This window comes from Nymphaea colorata, chromosome 7, assembly GCF_008831285.2.
Source record: "Nymphaea colorata isolate Beijing-Zhang1983 chromosome 7, ASM883128v2, whole genome shotgun sequence".
NCBI lineage: Eukaryota > Viridiplantae > Streptophyta > Magnoliopsida > Nymphaeales > Nymphaeaceae > Nymphaea > Nymphaea colorata.
This window is the reverse complement of record NC_045144.1, coordinates 3990539-4003350: the sequence shown is the minus strand read 5'-3', so window position 1 is coordinate 4003350 and position 12812 is coordinate 3990539. Positions and strand designations below refer to the sequence as shown.

Here is a 12812-nt window from a genome sequence, read left to right as displayed (position 1 = left end):
GGACGATATTGAAGGAGTTCATCGAAAAGGCTGCGAAGTCTGCCGAGGTAGAGATTGACATCCTTGTCTCCCACCGTGAGATTAGCAATCTCACATTGGATTTGATATATTCGAGCAAGATTGTTTTGCTCACTGAATAGCTCTTTGAGTGACTCCCAAATGCCTTGAGCTGTATCTTGATATATGAACAAATTTGCTATCGATGTCTCTATAGAATTTATCAACCATGACATAACCATGTCGTTTTCAGATTCCCATTCTTCATACGCGGGATCATTGGGAGCAGGAGGTTTGATTTTTCCGTTGATGTATCCCGCTTTAGATCTTCCACTAGGGCCCGTTTAATGGCCTGGAAATCTGGAATCGAAAATATATTTCCTGGAAAAAATGAATGAGAAAAATCTTTTCGATTCTCATTTTGATGAGTGTGTGATGATCGAGAAATAAATTTTCAGAAATTTATTTATGTGTTTGATAATAAAGAAACATATTTCCAGTTAAAGGGGGGGAATGATAGAAAAACAGTTAAATAACTCTTTACAACCAAGAAACCTAACGTAATAAAATTATGAAGCAAGCAGGAGTAAAAAGTGTTGTCAATCTAATAAATAAACAAAGGACATTAAAAACAAATGAAAGCAGCACTTTCCTTATTCACAAGACGGCCACTTCACATGTAAGAAACAAATGAGGCTCTAGAATACATTTTCAACTCCATGATCAGCATAGTCCAACCAAACAAGCAGCATGTAGTAGAATCATGTGACTGACATGAAGGAAGAGAAATAAGATACACATTACTTAACTTCATTTATAATAATACCATTTCTTTCCTCTTCGTTCCCCTTATTTCCCCTTCTTTGATTTGATGAGAGAATTTGAGTCACTTCCCCTTCATCCAAACAAGCAGTATATAGCAGCAGCAACCTGGCTCCATTTGATTGCACATAAAAGATTTGCCGAAGGCCCCAAGAGAATTGACGTCCAATTTCCCTTTTCAAGAGAGTTGGTGTGAAGCTTTACCCATCTGATATATAAGGACGTTCTTAGAAAAGCTAGACCAACATCCCCTCCAGCGACATTTGTCTCAAATAGCAGCAGCAATTAGCACCAGACTGAGAAGGCAAATTCAGAAGATCGTAAACATAAAATGGTTAGACTTTGTATTCACAGATAATTTCATAATAAGAATAGCCTACAAGAACCAAAAATTAGGTTATGCAGGGGGTTTTAGGCCAATCTGAGTCAAGAGCATCGAAATTGTATTCCCAGTCTGGGATAAGTTACTGAAATTACTTCCATACCAATTTTCAAGGCAGATGCATTTTAACAAACAGTTAAGAGGCATTAGGCATTCTGTGCATGAACCTGTAATACCCAAATGGGAAAAATATGCACATAGAACCGACACTCCCATGAACAAGCACGCCTATCGCACATCAACAAGAGCCTCCAAAACATGATACAATCTGAAGTTGCAGCAGAGAGAGAGAGAGTGTGTGTGAGAGTGAGAGAAAGTGAAAGAAGGGGGTTTTTGGTACCTGTCGATGTATGCCTCATGAGGATGGAAGGTCGCGGAGGTCAAATCTACAAAGTGTCTCCAAAGACTGGTGCCTGTAGCCGCTTGTTTAGCTCTGCAAGAGGCTGCAATTGTGTCTGAAAGTGACGGATGGTAGAGGGAGACACAGCTTCTTGTGCAGGAGTTGGAAAAGGCGTCTGTTTCCAGCTTCAATGGGAAAATCCTCTGTGTGAGTTGGAAGCGAGGGATTGACAGAGACGACGAGCTGCAAAAGAGACGACCAGGGGAGGCAGCAGCAGGAGGGAAGAGGCGACGCGAGAGATGGGAGCGAGCGTGTCCTAACGGGCAAAAAAAAAACCGGAAATATGTTTTCACTTCTCGCGGTGGAAACATATTTCCTAAAATAAAATTTCGATTTCCATGTTAACGGTAAAAAAAATTCTTTCCGCGTTTATTAAATCGGAATTTTTTTAAAATTTTGAATTTTATTTGTTTCGCTACCGTATTTCTTAAATAGTTTGCACCATTAAGAAGAGTGAATGTGATTTTCGATGTGAATGTGCTACCATGCTGTTCAGAGGATTTTGATCCCGTGTAAATTCCGCCTCTTTGAACATCTTGAGGTTGAATGTCAGCCATCCATCGGCAATAATATGTCAAGCGTTAAGAGAAATAACGCCAAAAGTGAAATTTTCGCAGGTCTGGTCATCCTTCTTTTTTTAATCTCTTCCCCAGCTGGCGTTAGGAAAGATCTCCCACACTCACACGTGGTAGCACCTCCTTCTTGCTATGAATACCACTTCCAAAAAAAAGCGTAGGGTCAATGCAAGGCAACAATTCCTCACCTCATACGTGGCATCTTCTTCCCCTTTCCTTTTACGAGAGAAATGGACTCCCTCCTTAGCACGTAGCAAGGAACAAAAAAGGGATGACGCCAAATCACGAGCCCCACGACCTGGAATGTCGTGGGCACCTCCTCTTCCTCGCTCTTCTTTGTCACGGCGCCCAGAGAGAACGCACCCCACGACCTGGAATTTCGTGGGCACCTCCCCTTCCTCGCTCTTCTTTCTCACGGTGCCGAGGAGGACGCTGGGAAGAAGAACGCAGGTCCGCCGGTTTGGAGTTCTCGCCTGGAATTAGATGGAAGGGACAGAACTCCTCTTCCTTCTAAATTTGCAGCAGTAGAACAGAGTACTCCGGCTGTTCACGATTCTCCTTCGCCAGATATTGGGGCTTTTCCCAAATCAATCATAGAGATTTGGTGATCTCCGGTAATACTCTGATTTCTGTTGAGCCTCCCGCAATGCAAAAAAAATGTTGTTTTGCCGGCGACACCTCCGATCGATGGAGCCTTGAAAAACAGCAAAGCTGTTAAGCAGTGAACGACGTCAATAGGAACCTTGCTTTGATACCATGTTAAAACATGAAGAAAAAAAGAAAGAACTCAAGGACTTACGTGGTTTGGTATTTAATGCCTACATCTACTGAAAAAAAGGAAGCTCTCACTTTATTTTCTGTGATGATTTTGAGAGAAGGTAAACTCTCAATCTATAGAATACAGGTCAAACCATTTTAGATAAGAAAATTACACAAAAATCCTAGGTGATAAACAAAGAAACAAAATCTTGATTATAAAATAAACTGTGAGAACGGCAGCTGTAGATAGACCTTTTCAATAGAAAAATGGAAGCGATCCCTATGATTTTGCTAACAGTTTAAATGATGAGGGGTGGGTGAGCCTTCGAGGGAGGAGGAGTGGAAGAAATTGCCTCCTTGATCTGCCTTTGTTTCATTTCCTCCTTATTATGCTGGCTCTAATACCATGTTGGCGCATGGAACCATAGAAGGAAACGTAAAGCGCAGAGAGTGCAGAGACAAGTCAATTTTTACGTAGAGAGTGCAGAGACAAGTCAATTCTATATTTCCAAATAGAATGATGTACAGAATATATCGCAGATGCTATAGCAGGGCATGCCCTGCGCAATGCAAGTTTGTCACAACAGATACGATTCACAATTAAGCGAATCGGACATTCTCTAGAGAAGGAAAGAACCTTCTCGAACTGTCACAACACACTTTATCACTAATTTATATTAACATCGTTCTAATTAACATTTCTTTGTTTCTTATAATGTTTACTTCCAACTCTTATTTCTTCTGGAATGTAGTTTTTATTAAAAAATTGGAAACAGTGAAATTATATGTAAAAGGTAGGGCCGAATAAAGAAGGCTGTCTTTATTTTTGTACTGAACAATTCTAGCGATCCATCCACAATCCAAGCAAGCCTTGCCCCCCTAATCGCTCCATAATGGAACAGGAACACCGTCTGTCTTAAGAGGAAAATAACAGTAGCGTAGGCAGCGGTGCCTCACTGTTTCTTAGGACTCATCTTAGTGTTTCGGGTAGCCCACTTTCCAACCACTGATCTTTTGGGGTGAGATACCAAATTACTAAGGCTCCTTTTCTTTCTCTAGCTCTTTCGTTTCATGTACAAAACTGATATGATGTTATTGCCATGCAGGTAAAAGGAAAAAAGAAGTTAACAAAGCGAGATACGTTTTAGTTTTTCCATTATTGAATCTAGTTTCTAAGCAAGAAACAGAGACACTAAATTATTTTGATCGATGATACGTGAAGTTGCATGTCCGTCAATACATAAGCTATCCATGTGCCATCACTGCTGGGGTTGCCGCGCATACCGAGAGACGTTGATGGCTTCGGGACGATGACAGCACTGGCTCTTACCTACTAGGAGTGCATGCAGGAAGGAAGCAATCAAATGTTAACTTCAAGTTTCAACGAGTAATTGTTTTTTGAAGAACCAAGATTCTGACTCGTTCGATTGAAGAAGTGGGCGGGACTACTCATTCTTAAATTAAATGTGCACGTCATTACCACCTTTATCTCATAAATGGTATTATCAGATCTTAACTTTTGTTAGTTATATTAGTTCACAGCTCAGCCGATCCTTTCTCCTCCTCCACCATGCCTATGGTCCTCTTTCCACCATCAGAGATTCTTGTGGAGTGAACGATGAAGCACATAGTCAATGGAGGAGATGAAAACGATGGTAAAAGAAATGAAGGAGCTGCAGTGTGAGGGACGAGGGGATCAAAGCACTGCAACAGAGAATTAGAGTTGGCTCCAGAACACTTGGTAGAAGTCACACTCACGGTTTCAGTTTCAGTTTCGGTACCCTTCCACGAGGGGGCGTGGGTCCCCATGCTCCCTATAACGTCGTCGTCAGCACCAGGTGGTGGCCAGCCAGGCACGCCCAATAACCGCAGGCGGGGCAAGGACGAGGCCCCCCTGTCATCTTCTTCTGCTCCCTCCTCCTCCCAATGCTCTATAACAGCAAGAGTGCATCCAGGGGCAGAGACAGGGGGAACGGGAGGGATGCCATCAACGCAGCTGCATATCAACGGCAAGCACAAGAAGAAGACGAAGAAGAAGGCGATGATGAGTCCTTCAGGGGATCATCAGATTAAACAAGAGTTCGAGTTGAACGAGATTGACGACTCGGTACGTGGATCGGTGGCGGGCGGGTTGGCCTTCTTCTCCGGGCCTCTCGGCGTGAGGAGGAACAAATACTACTGGGACAGCGGCAGTTTCAATCTCCCCAACAGCCATTGTGGTGGCTGGGTCATACATCCTGATAGCAGGCAGGTATTCCTCTGCTCAATTAGTCCGGTCTGTAATTGCCGTCTAGGTGTCCTTCCCCAACATCAACCAAATACTAATCATCAGGTATCCATCATACGTGTAAAATCACTCTCTGCAATCTAAATTCAATTCTGAGACTTTTGAAAAGAAGATTAAGCGAGTAATCCCTGAAGTATTCGTAGTTGGACGGATTTTGTGCAATAAGATTGCACAAGCTATGGTCTGACAAGAAACGAAGAGGACATGGGGGCAACGGAACGCTAAGAGGAAGAAATGAATGTTCATGATCATGTTGCAGGTTTTACAAGTTCTGGGAGAACTTCATAGTGCTCTGGTCCATGTACTCCACGTTCTTCACGCCGCTGGAGTTCGGCTTCTTCAGGGGTCTGCCATATCAGGTGATGATGCTGGACGCTAATGCCCAGTTCATATTCTTGGCTGATGTCGTCCTCCGCTGTTTTCTGGCGTATCGAGATCCACACACGTACAGATTGGTCCATCATAGACGAAGCATTGTTCTCAAGTGAGTTCAACGTTATTATTCCTTTGTTGTACAAAATGCAAAACAACATGATGATACATATGTACATACAATTAAGTGAATATTAGAATTACATGAATTAATTAGGAATTGTTCATTCAAATCTGATTGGTAACTTATAAGGCGTTAATTATAGAGTCACTTCTGCAAAAAAAAAAAAAAAAATTAATGATAGTACTTTATACTTTATCAACCTATATCAGTCAAAGTAATCTACCACCCATAATTAATTCATGTATGCTTCATGTTTGTTTAGAACATATAATTACAGATTTATCAGGCTTGGCCGGCTGGCTGACTGATATTGTTTGACTCTTTGGCTTCTTGTAGCTATGCAAAGTCCGATATGGCCCTGGACCTTCTCGCTTGCTTTCCTTGGGATATCATCTACAAAGTGAGTGGCTCGTGTCAACCTTTTCCATTTTATCTAAACCTTTTACATTCAGAAATGCATCCTGGCCTCAAATACTTAGAAAGTCCTGTAAGTATTTCCCAAATGACACAAACTCGTTTGCCTATGTACATAATGAATAATGGAAAGCTACTAGCCTACTACTCATAGTTAATGAGTAAAGGAAAGAAAAGGACTGGATTGTCTTAAACGTTTCTTCTGTAGCTGTAGCTTGTCTCTACCTTGGTTATGGCCCTCGGATTCTTCTGACTTTTTAAGTTCCTCATTACCTAAACGGACGATTACAGAATACAAATGTTTTACAAGTTACTCGACCGGAGATTTGCAGTTTATTTCTGAGTTATCGACAAACACGTGGTTGGCAGCTCCAAACGCTATCAGGGTGGTACGATCACGTGGTCACAATGGATTTTTTTTTTTTTTTTTGCAGTTATCCTCTAAAATTCAAGGAAAATTAAACATTTGTTGAACTCCCCAGTATGCCAAACCTTTGCAATTTAACTTGATAAATGTGTTGTCTTCTTCTGTTTTTCCACAAAGAATATGTCGATTGATTCAGTTTTTGATACTGGTACGTCATACGTGAGTTCCTCCTGGGTTATGAACAATCAGCGGTTTAGATTGCACTGAACTGATCTTCGATGATTTGATCCAAAGCAAGTTTTCTTGGCAAACGAAATGCATGCATCTATCTAGAGTACTTCTCGTCAGTCTGCGTGTATGTTTTGATTGGTGAACCATTTTGAAAGAGGCTCTTTACCTTGTGGCACCCAGATCACAGGAAGAAGCGAAGTGGTGAGGTGCCTTATCTTGCTGCGTTTGTATCGTGCAAGGATGGTAACCCGATTCTTGAAGAAGATGGAAAAAGACATCCGCATCAACTATCTGTTCACAAGAATTGTGAAGCTCATCACTGTGGAACTGTACTGCACACACACTGCAGCCTGCATCTTCTACTACCTTGCCACAACTCTGCCACCTGCTAAGGAAGGCAACACTTGGATCGGAAGCCTTACGCTGGGGGACTACAAGTACCTCAACTTCAGAGAAATTGATCTGTGGACGCGATATATAACATCCCTGTACTTTGCTATTGTCACCATGGCAACTGTGGGTATGTGAAAGCATGCATCCACCCCTCGCACACACACACGGAGTCGGCTGTTCAAAACCCGAATGGAGTTCCGGACCAGTCTCCAGTTGACTGGTCCATGTAAATCTGACCCGAACTCCCTTTAGTTGAAAATTCAATGGATACTCACCAAGTTATTAAGTTTCATAATTTGAAAATGTCCAAACTGACCATAATAGATTTTCTTTTACATGTTTATATTTATGGAGTACATATTTCCTTTGTAACATAATTATATAAATAATAGAAAACAATTTAAACTTTATGTTTTATGGAAATTTATCTACAAACATTTGATCATTTTATAACTGAGAAGTTTGAATCAGCAAGACTTGTTGGAGTTGGAGGTTGAGCGAAGTCCGGTTACTCGGTACGTGGCAAGATCAACATATTATAATGTGCAGCTGCAAAGCTTTTCACCTGTATGATTCACGTATTCAAAGTGCTGGCCACTTGGAAATCACGTTCCCAATGCTAGTATTCCTTGATATCCATCTTCGAGATCAAGTAATCGCGCTGATTTTCTGACATAAATTTCTTCAGGTTATGGTGATATTCATGCTGTGAATCTGAGGGAGATGATCTTTATTATGATTTATGTATCATTTGACATGATACTAGGAGCATATTTGATCGGGAACATGACTGCGCTTATTGTTAAAGGCTCCAAGACCGAGAGATACAGGGATAGAATGACAGACCTCATAAAATACATGAACAGAAACAAGTTGGGTAAAGATATCAGGTCACAGATCAAAAGTCATCTGCAATTGCAATATGAAAGCAGCTACACTAAAGCAAGTATTCTTGAGGATATCCCCGTTTCTATTCGAGCCAAGGTAAACCTTTTTTTCAGTGTACCTAACTCTCGACAACGACGTCTACTGATATTGGCTTCTGTGAGCTACATTTTTTCACCATGACTGCATGATTCTTTATTAAGAAACCAAGTACCAAATCCATCAGCATAGAGTGGTTCTTGGTTGACCATTTTATTCGTGCAGATTTCTCAAGCTTTATATAGTGAAGCAATTCACCAAGTTCCCCTGTTGGAAGGATGCAGTGAGGACTTCCTAAATCAAATCGTATGTTCCAAGCAGCCCTCTAAGGCTTTTTTTATCATAAAGAAGCCACGTGCTTAGAAAGAAAAATGTCACTCATTTGCAGGTGGTAAAGATGAATGAAGAATCCTTCCTTCCAGGGGAAGTGATCCTTGAGCAAGGAAATCCTGTAGATCAAGTATATGTAGTATACCATGGGAGTTTGGTAAGTAAGCATCATCACTAGCACGGATGTTCATTTGGATGTTTATTGGTTTCTTCATTGATCTCCCAACATCAGTAACTCATGCACACACACACACACACACACACACACACACACACACACATATATATATATATATATATATATAAAATTGCCATGCATACTATTTTGTTTATTTGGTCGTGAATGCTATAGATTTGGATCCACGGATATTCATGTGTGTGTGAACAGAGAAAGTCAATAATGTGTTCCCATTTATCTAGCTTCCTAGTGTCTCTGGACTCTCAAGCACGAAGGGTGATGTTGATGTACTAATTAAATTTTATAAGGTCTTAAGAAACAAACTAAACTTAAGGTCTTAAAAAATAAACAATCATATATTTATCGGCTCATAAAAACCAATATCTAGACATCAAATCCTCAAGATTTCGTCATTCTTACGTTTTCGTATGCATCTATCTCTACATTGTTAGATTTATAAAAAACTGCTTAAAACACTAGATTGCATGCATAAGTGGTATGCCCGGGAAGGCATAATATGAGGATCCAATATACATAGGTGGGATGCGTGCATGTCCTTTGATGTGCCTGCAAAATTTCCCTGAAATAGTCAACTTTAGATTCTTAGTTGAGTACTTGATGTTATGTGGTTTTGAGGATGTGCACCTTCTGTTGCAGGAAGTGGTAATGGCCGCCGAGGGTGGATCAGAGAACATCATTGGACGGTTGGAGCCATATAGTGTATTTGGCGAAGTTGCTGTTCTTTGCAACATCCCGCAGCCATTTACCATTCGCGTTTGTGAATTATCTAGGCTTTTGCTAATTGAAAAGCAAGCTTTTAGCAGCATTTTGCAACTTTATTACACTGATGGCCAGCAGGTTCTAAGAAACCTTCTCAAGGTAGTAATAAGATTGATTTTGCCAATGACGTATGTTGTGTGATGTATTTGCCATAAATTTTCTCGATAGAAAAACTGTATTCCGGACAATGTTTTTCTTCTTTTTCTCTTTCTGGTCTCCGCAGGGTAAAGATACAGAACTACGGATAAAGCAGCTTGAATCAGATATTTCATACCTTATTCTGAAACAAGAAGCAGAAATGTCTTTAGGAGTGAATAGTGCTGCATACCACGGGGATTTGACCACCTTGAAACGCTTGATCGGTGCAGGGGCAGATCCATGTAAGGTGGACTATGATGGGAGAGCGGCATTGGTAAGTCTTTTTTCTACTGCCTAATTGACAACCGAGATGCATTTCGCTAGGCTTTTTGTCCTTAATTTGCACTCTATTAATATAGCAAAGCAACTAGTTATCATTCTTTACACATCTTAGATATACAGTTGTGGTATGTTGCATTTTACAGCATCTGGCTGCACGGAAAGGATATGAAGGTATTGCACATTTCCTCATACAAAAAGGAGCAAATGTCAATTCTACAGGCAATGTCGCTTAACTTCTCTCTGTTTGTTTCTTGCATGCATTTTACGTTCATATTTGTAGTTCCTTCGTGGTCTGTATCTCTTATTATATCTGTTTCTCTTTGATGCAGACAAATTTGGAAATTCTCCTCTGCTAGAGGCTGTCAAGGCCGGGCACGATGCTGTTGCCGCCCTTCTTACTGCAAATGGTGCTTCTCTCAATGTAGAAGACGCCGGAAGCTACTTGTGCAAAGTTGTAGTGGAGAGTAATGCCGATCTCTTGAGACGATTGTTGGCCAATGGAATTGACCCCAACTCGAAGAACTATGACCAAAGGACACCCCTACACGTTGCAGCCGCCGAAGGGTTGCATATAATTGCTACTTTATTGATAAAGCATGGAGCGGATGTACTCTCCCAGGATAGGTAAGTGACCACCAGCTGGAATTTCCCTCTCCCATAATCCACACCTGTAAGGCTTCCAATTAGCAGGACCATTGAGTCCCTGCCATGGTGTTTCTTGCAAAGATAGATGCACCCTAAGTTGCACTTATCTGTAGTTTCAGAGGAAGCTCTGGGAAAAGATCAAACATAGTGAACATTTCTGTAGTTTCACAGGAAGATTTCGCTGTTTCTTCATTACCCTTGCTTGTCTTTAACCCATACATTTATAGTACGTAGCTTCAATCTTCTTGCAACGAGAAATGCTGCCCACTTGTGATCTCCTATCAACTTGATGATGTTGATGAATCACTTATCTGATCAGGTTCTAGCTGCTTAAATAAGATGACAAGTGCTTTTGACCATGCTTTCGAGCTTTATAATTAAATCACAGAAGTGGCTCCTTGATTGACCTACCGCAATCCATATTACTTGTTTTTAGTGTCCATTTTCATCATTAAAACATCATAAAGGCTTGTTTGCTAGATTTTTCCTCCCTACCGTATGACCGTATATGAACCAATTAAGTAGCTAGAATATCTTTTGGTTGCAGTAACTTTGACCAACCATCTATTTTCCTTGAAACAACCATGTGCTACGTACAAATTTTCCTTGAAACAACCATGTGCTGATCAAAAGGTCATTATTGCTAGATGGGGTAGAACTCCTCTCGATGAAGGCCGTCTTTGCGGGAGTAAACCATTAATCAAAATTCTGGAACGTGCTATGGAGGAGCGCTTTGACAGAGAGGCATCATAAGAGGCTCCAACATTTGCAAAGGCGTGAGATCCCTATAACGGCTGTGTCGGTACCAACCGTCACAATAGCAATTATGTAAAATTGTATTTTGATTGTTAGTAATTAGTCTCTGAGCTGCTGATAATGTTCTGCTACATCCTTGAAATGAAAAAAATTGTAGATGCATGTCACTTTGAATATTTTAGAAGATGAAGTCACTTTAATGGCTAAAAGGATCTTCGTTAACTAGAACGATAGCGGCCAATTGGGTTTGACTTCACAGGCGCATTCTTATGCTGAAGATGGATTGTTAAGTTTCCAGTGTGACAATCTTTGTCAGCTTACCTTGTTACTGCTTGTGAATCGACAACCATCATTTATAGGAATTGTGACTGCCAGGAGCTATGGGCAAGCAGCTCAAGTGGGGTGTGCTTGTACACGTGACTCAAGTTCTACAAAAGTTGCCGCCAATGCGCGTGGTATTGCCTACTAATTTACATGTTCAATTATTATGTCAATTGATTTCTTACCCAGTTTTCGTATACAAGTGGATTGCTATGTGTAAACGTATGAGCTACATTGTGACTGATTTCAGATTTAAATCAGACTCCCCAATCTCACCAGCATGGCTGCATGAGTGAACAAATTACGTTCATAACTTAAACAAGCCGAGCTTGGTTACTGACGCAGAGAAAATAGAGCTTGGGCTACTAACAGGATACTTTGTTCAGTTTCGCAGCCCTGTTCAAGACAAACCAAAAGAACTGAACTACTCAGAGTCAGAGAGGTCAATCGCTTGATTGCACTTGGCAGTTCGCGTCAACAATCAACTTAATTACATGCCATCCATGAGACACAGTATTCAAATCTTTTTTCTTTTCATGTCATTTTTTTCATTCAATGTTACATGGGGCCCTATTTGCCAAAGGGTTCAAGTCAAGTGCTTTCAGAGCCTATCAACCTGTTGCTTAAAAGATTGAACATTATCACTAAAACTACCTACATGAGAGTAGGCGTTCAACAGCCTCTTGATCGTACAATTACTTGGATGGCAGAGTCACCATGATACTGGCATTGTAATGCTCCAAACCTTTTTACCAGAATACCAAGCCATTTTCCTTTAACAGGGCAACATATAATGTGATTTGGACATGCTGCAAATGAATAACAGGGCAACTTATCTAGTTTAAATTCCAAGCGATGAAATTACCTGCAATGGTAAAATAAATTGAACTCATACAAGTTTGAAATCTGATAAAACAGTACCCAGAAATATCAAATCCCCAGAGCATCAACACACAAGACAAGTTTATGTAATGTTGTCCACTTCATGCATAATTTGTAAATATTCAAAGAAAAGAATTAACCTTGGGGAGTGCAAAATTATTCATCAATGCGTATGAACACATGACATCGGAGATTCTCTTTCGTGCGCATAAAACAATTTGGTGGCAAAGAATCATTTTTTAATAATACCCATTAAATGTGACGGATTGGAACTAGCATTAGTCAGCACTAGCATGTAATATAATACCCAGAACATGCAAATTTGGCCTTTTGTCATTTGAAGTTCACTGAGTGGTGTTTGCTAGCCACGGATCTCAGATACACTAGGCTGATTGGAAATTTATGTGAGATTCGCTGTTTAAACAAACAGGAGAACTCAGCATCATATCCACG

At 40.6% G+C, this 12812-nt stretch overlaps 1 protein-coding gene and 1 long non-coding RNA gene across 8 annotated transcripts; one reads left to right on the top strand and one right to left on the bottom strand.

Annotated features, from left to right (window-relative positions):
* Positions 1 to 622: 622 nt before the first annotated feature.
* Positions 623 to 2502, bottom strand: LOC126410270 (uncharacterized). 2 transcript variants are annotated; one of them, XR_007573968.1, is made up of 3 exons: positions 2365 to 2502; positions 1542 to 1857; positions 623 to 1115 (listed from the first exon to the last, which is right to left on the bottom strand). It is a non-coding gene; the product is annotated as an uncharacterized LOC126410270 (long non-coding RNA). The 2 variants fall into 2 exon arrangements; XR_007573967.1 differs by lacking the exon at positions 2365 to 2502 and having other exon boundaries at positions 1542 to 2357.
* Positions 2503 to 2515: 13 nt separating this feature from the next.
* LOC116258093 (potassium channel KOR2-like) lies at positions 2516 to 11863 on the top strand. Of its 6 annotated transcripts, none has more exons than XM_031635199.2 (15): positions 2518 to 2790; positions 4042 to 4434; positions 4534 to 5182; positions 5482 to 5706; positions 6055 to 6118; positions 6911 to 7250; positions 7812 to 8107; positions 8273 to 8353; positions 8436 to 8534; positions 9213 to 9434; positions 9559 to 9747; positions 9899 to 9974; positions 10085 to 10379; positions 11048 to 11611; positions 11728 to 11862. In XM_031635199.2, exons 3-14 carry the CDS (start codon positions 4743 to 4745, stop codon positions 11151 to 11153), a joined length of 2433 nt encoding a protein of 810 aa, XP_031491059.1. In that variant the 5' UTR covers positions 2518 to 2790; positions 4042 to 4434; positions 4534 to 4742; the 3' UTR covers positions 11154 to 11611; positions 11728 to 11862. The 6 variants fall into 6 exon arrangements, with proteins under 6 accessions (XP_031491060.1, XP_031491059.1, XP_031491058.1 ...); XM_031635198.2 differs by adding an exon at positions 3838 to 3954 and having other exon boundaries at positions 4042 to 5182; XM_031635197.2 differs by having other exon boundaries at positions 4042 to 5182; positions 11048 to 11608; positions 11728 to 11860.
* The last annotated feature ends 949 nt before the right edge of the window (positions 11864 to 12812 follow it).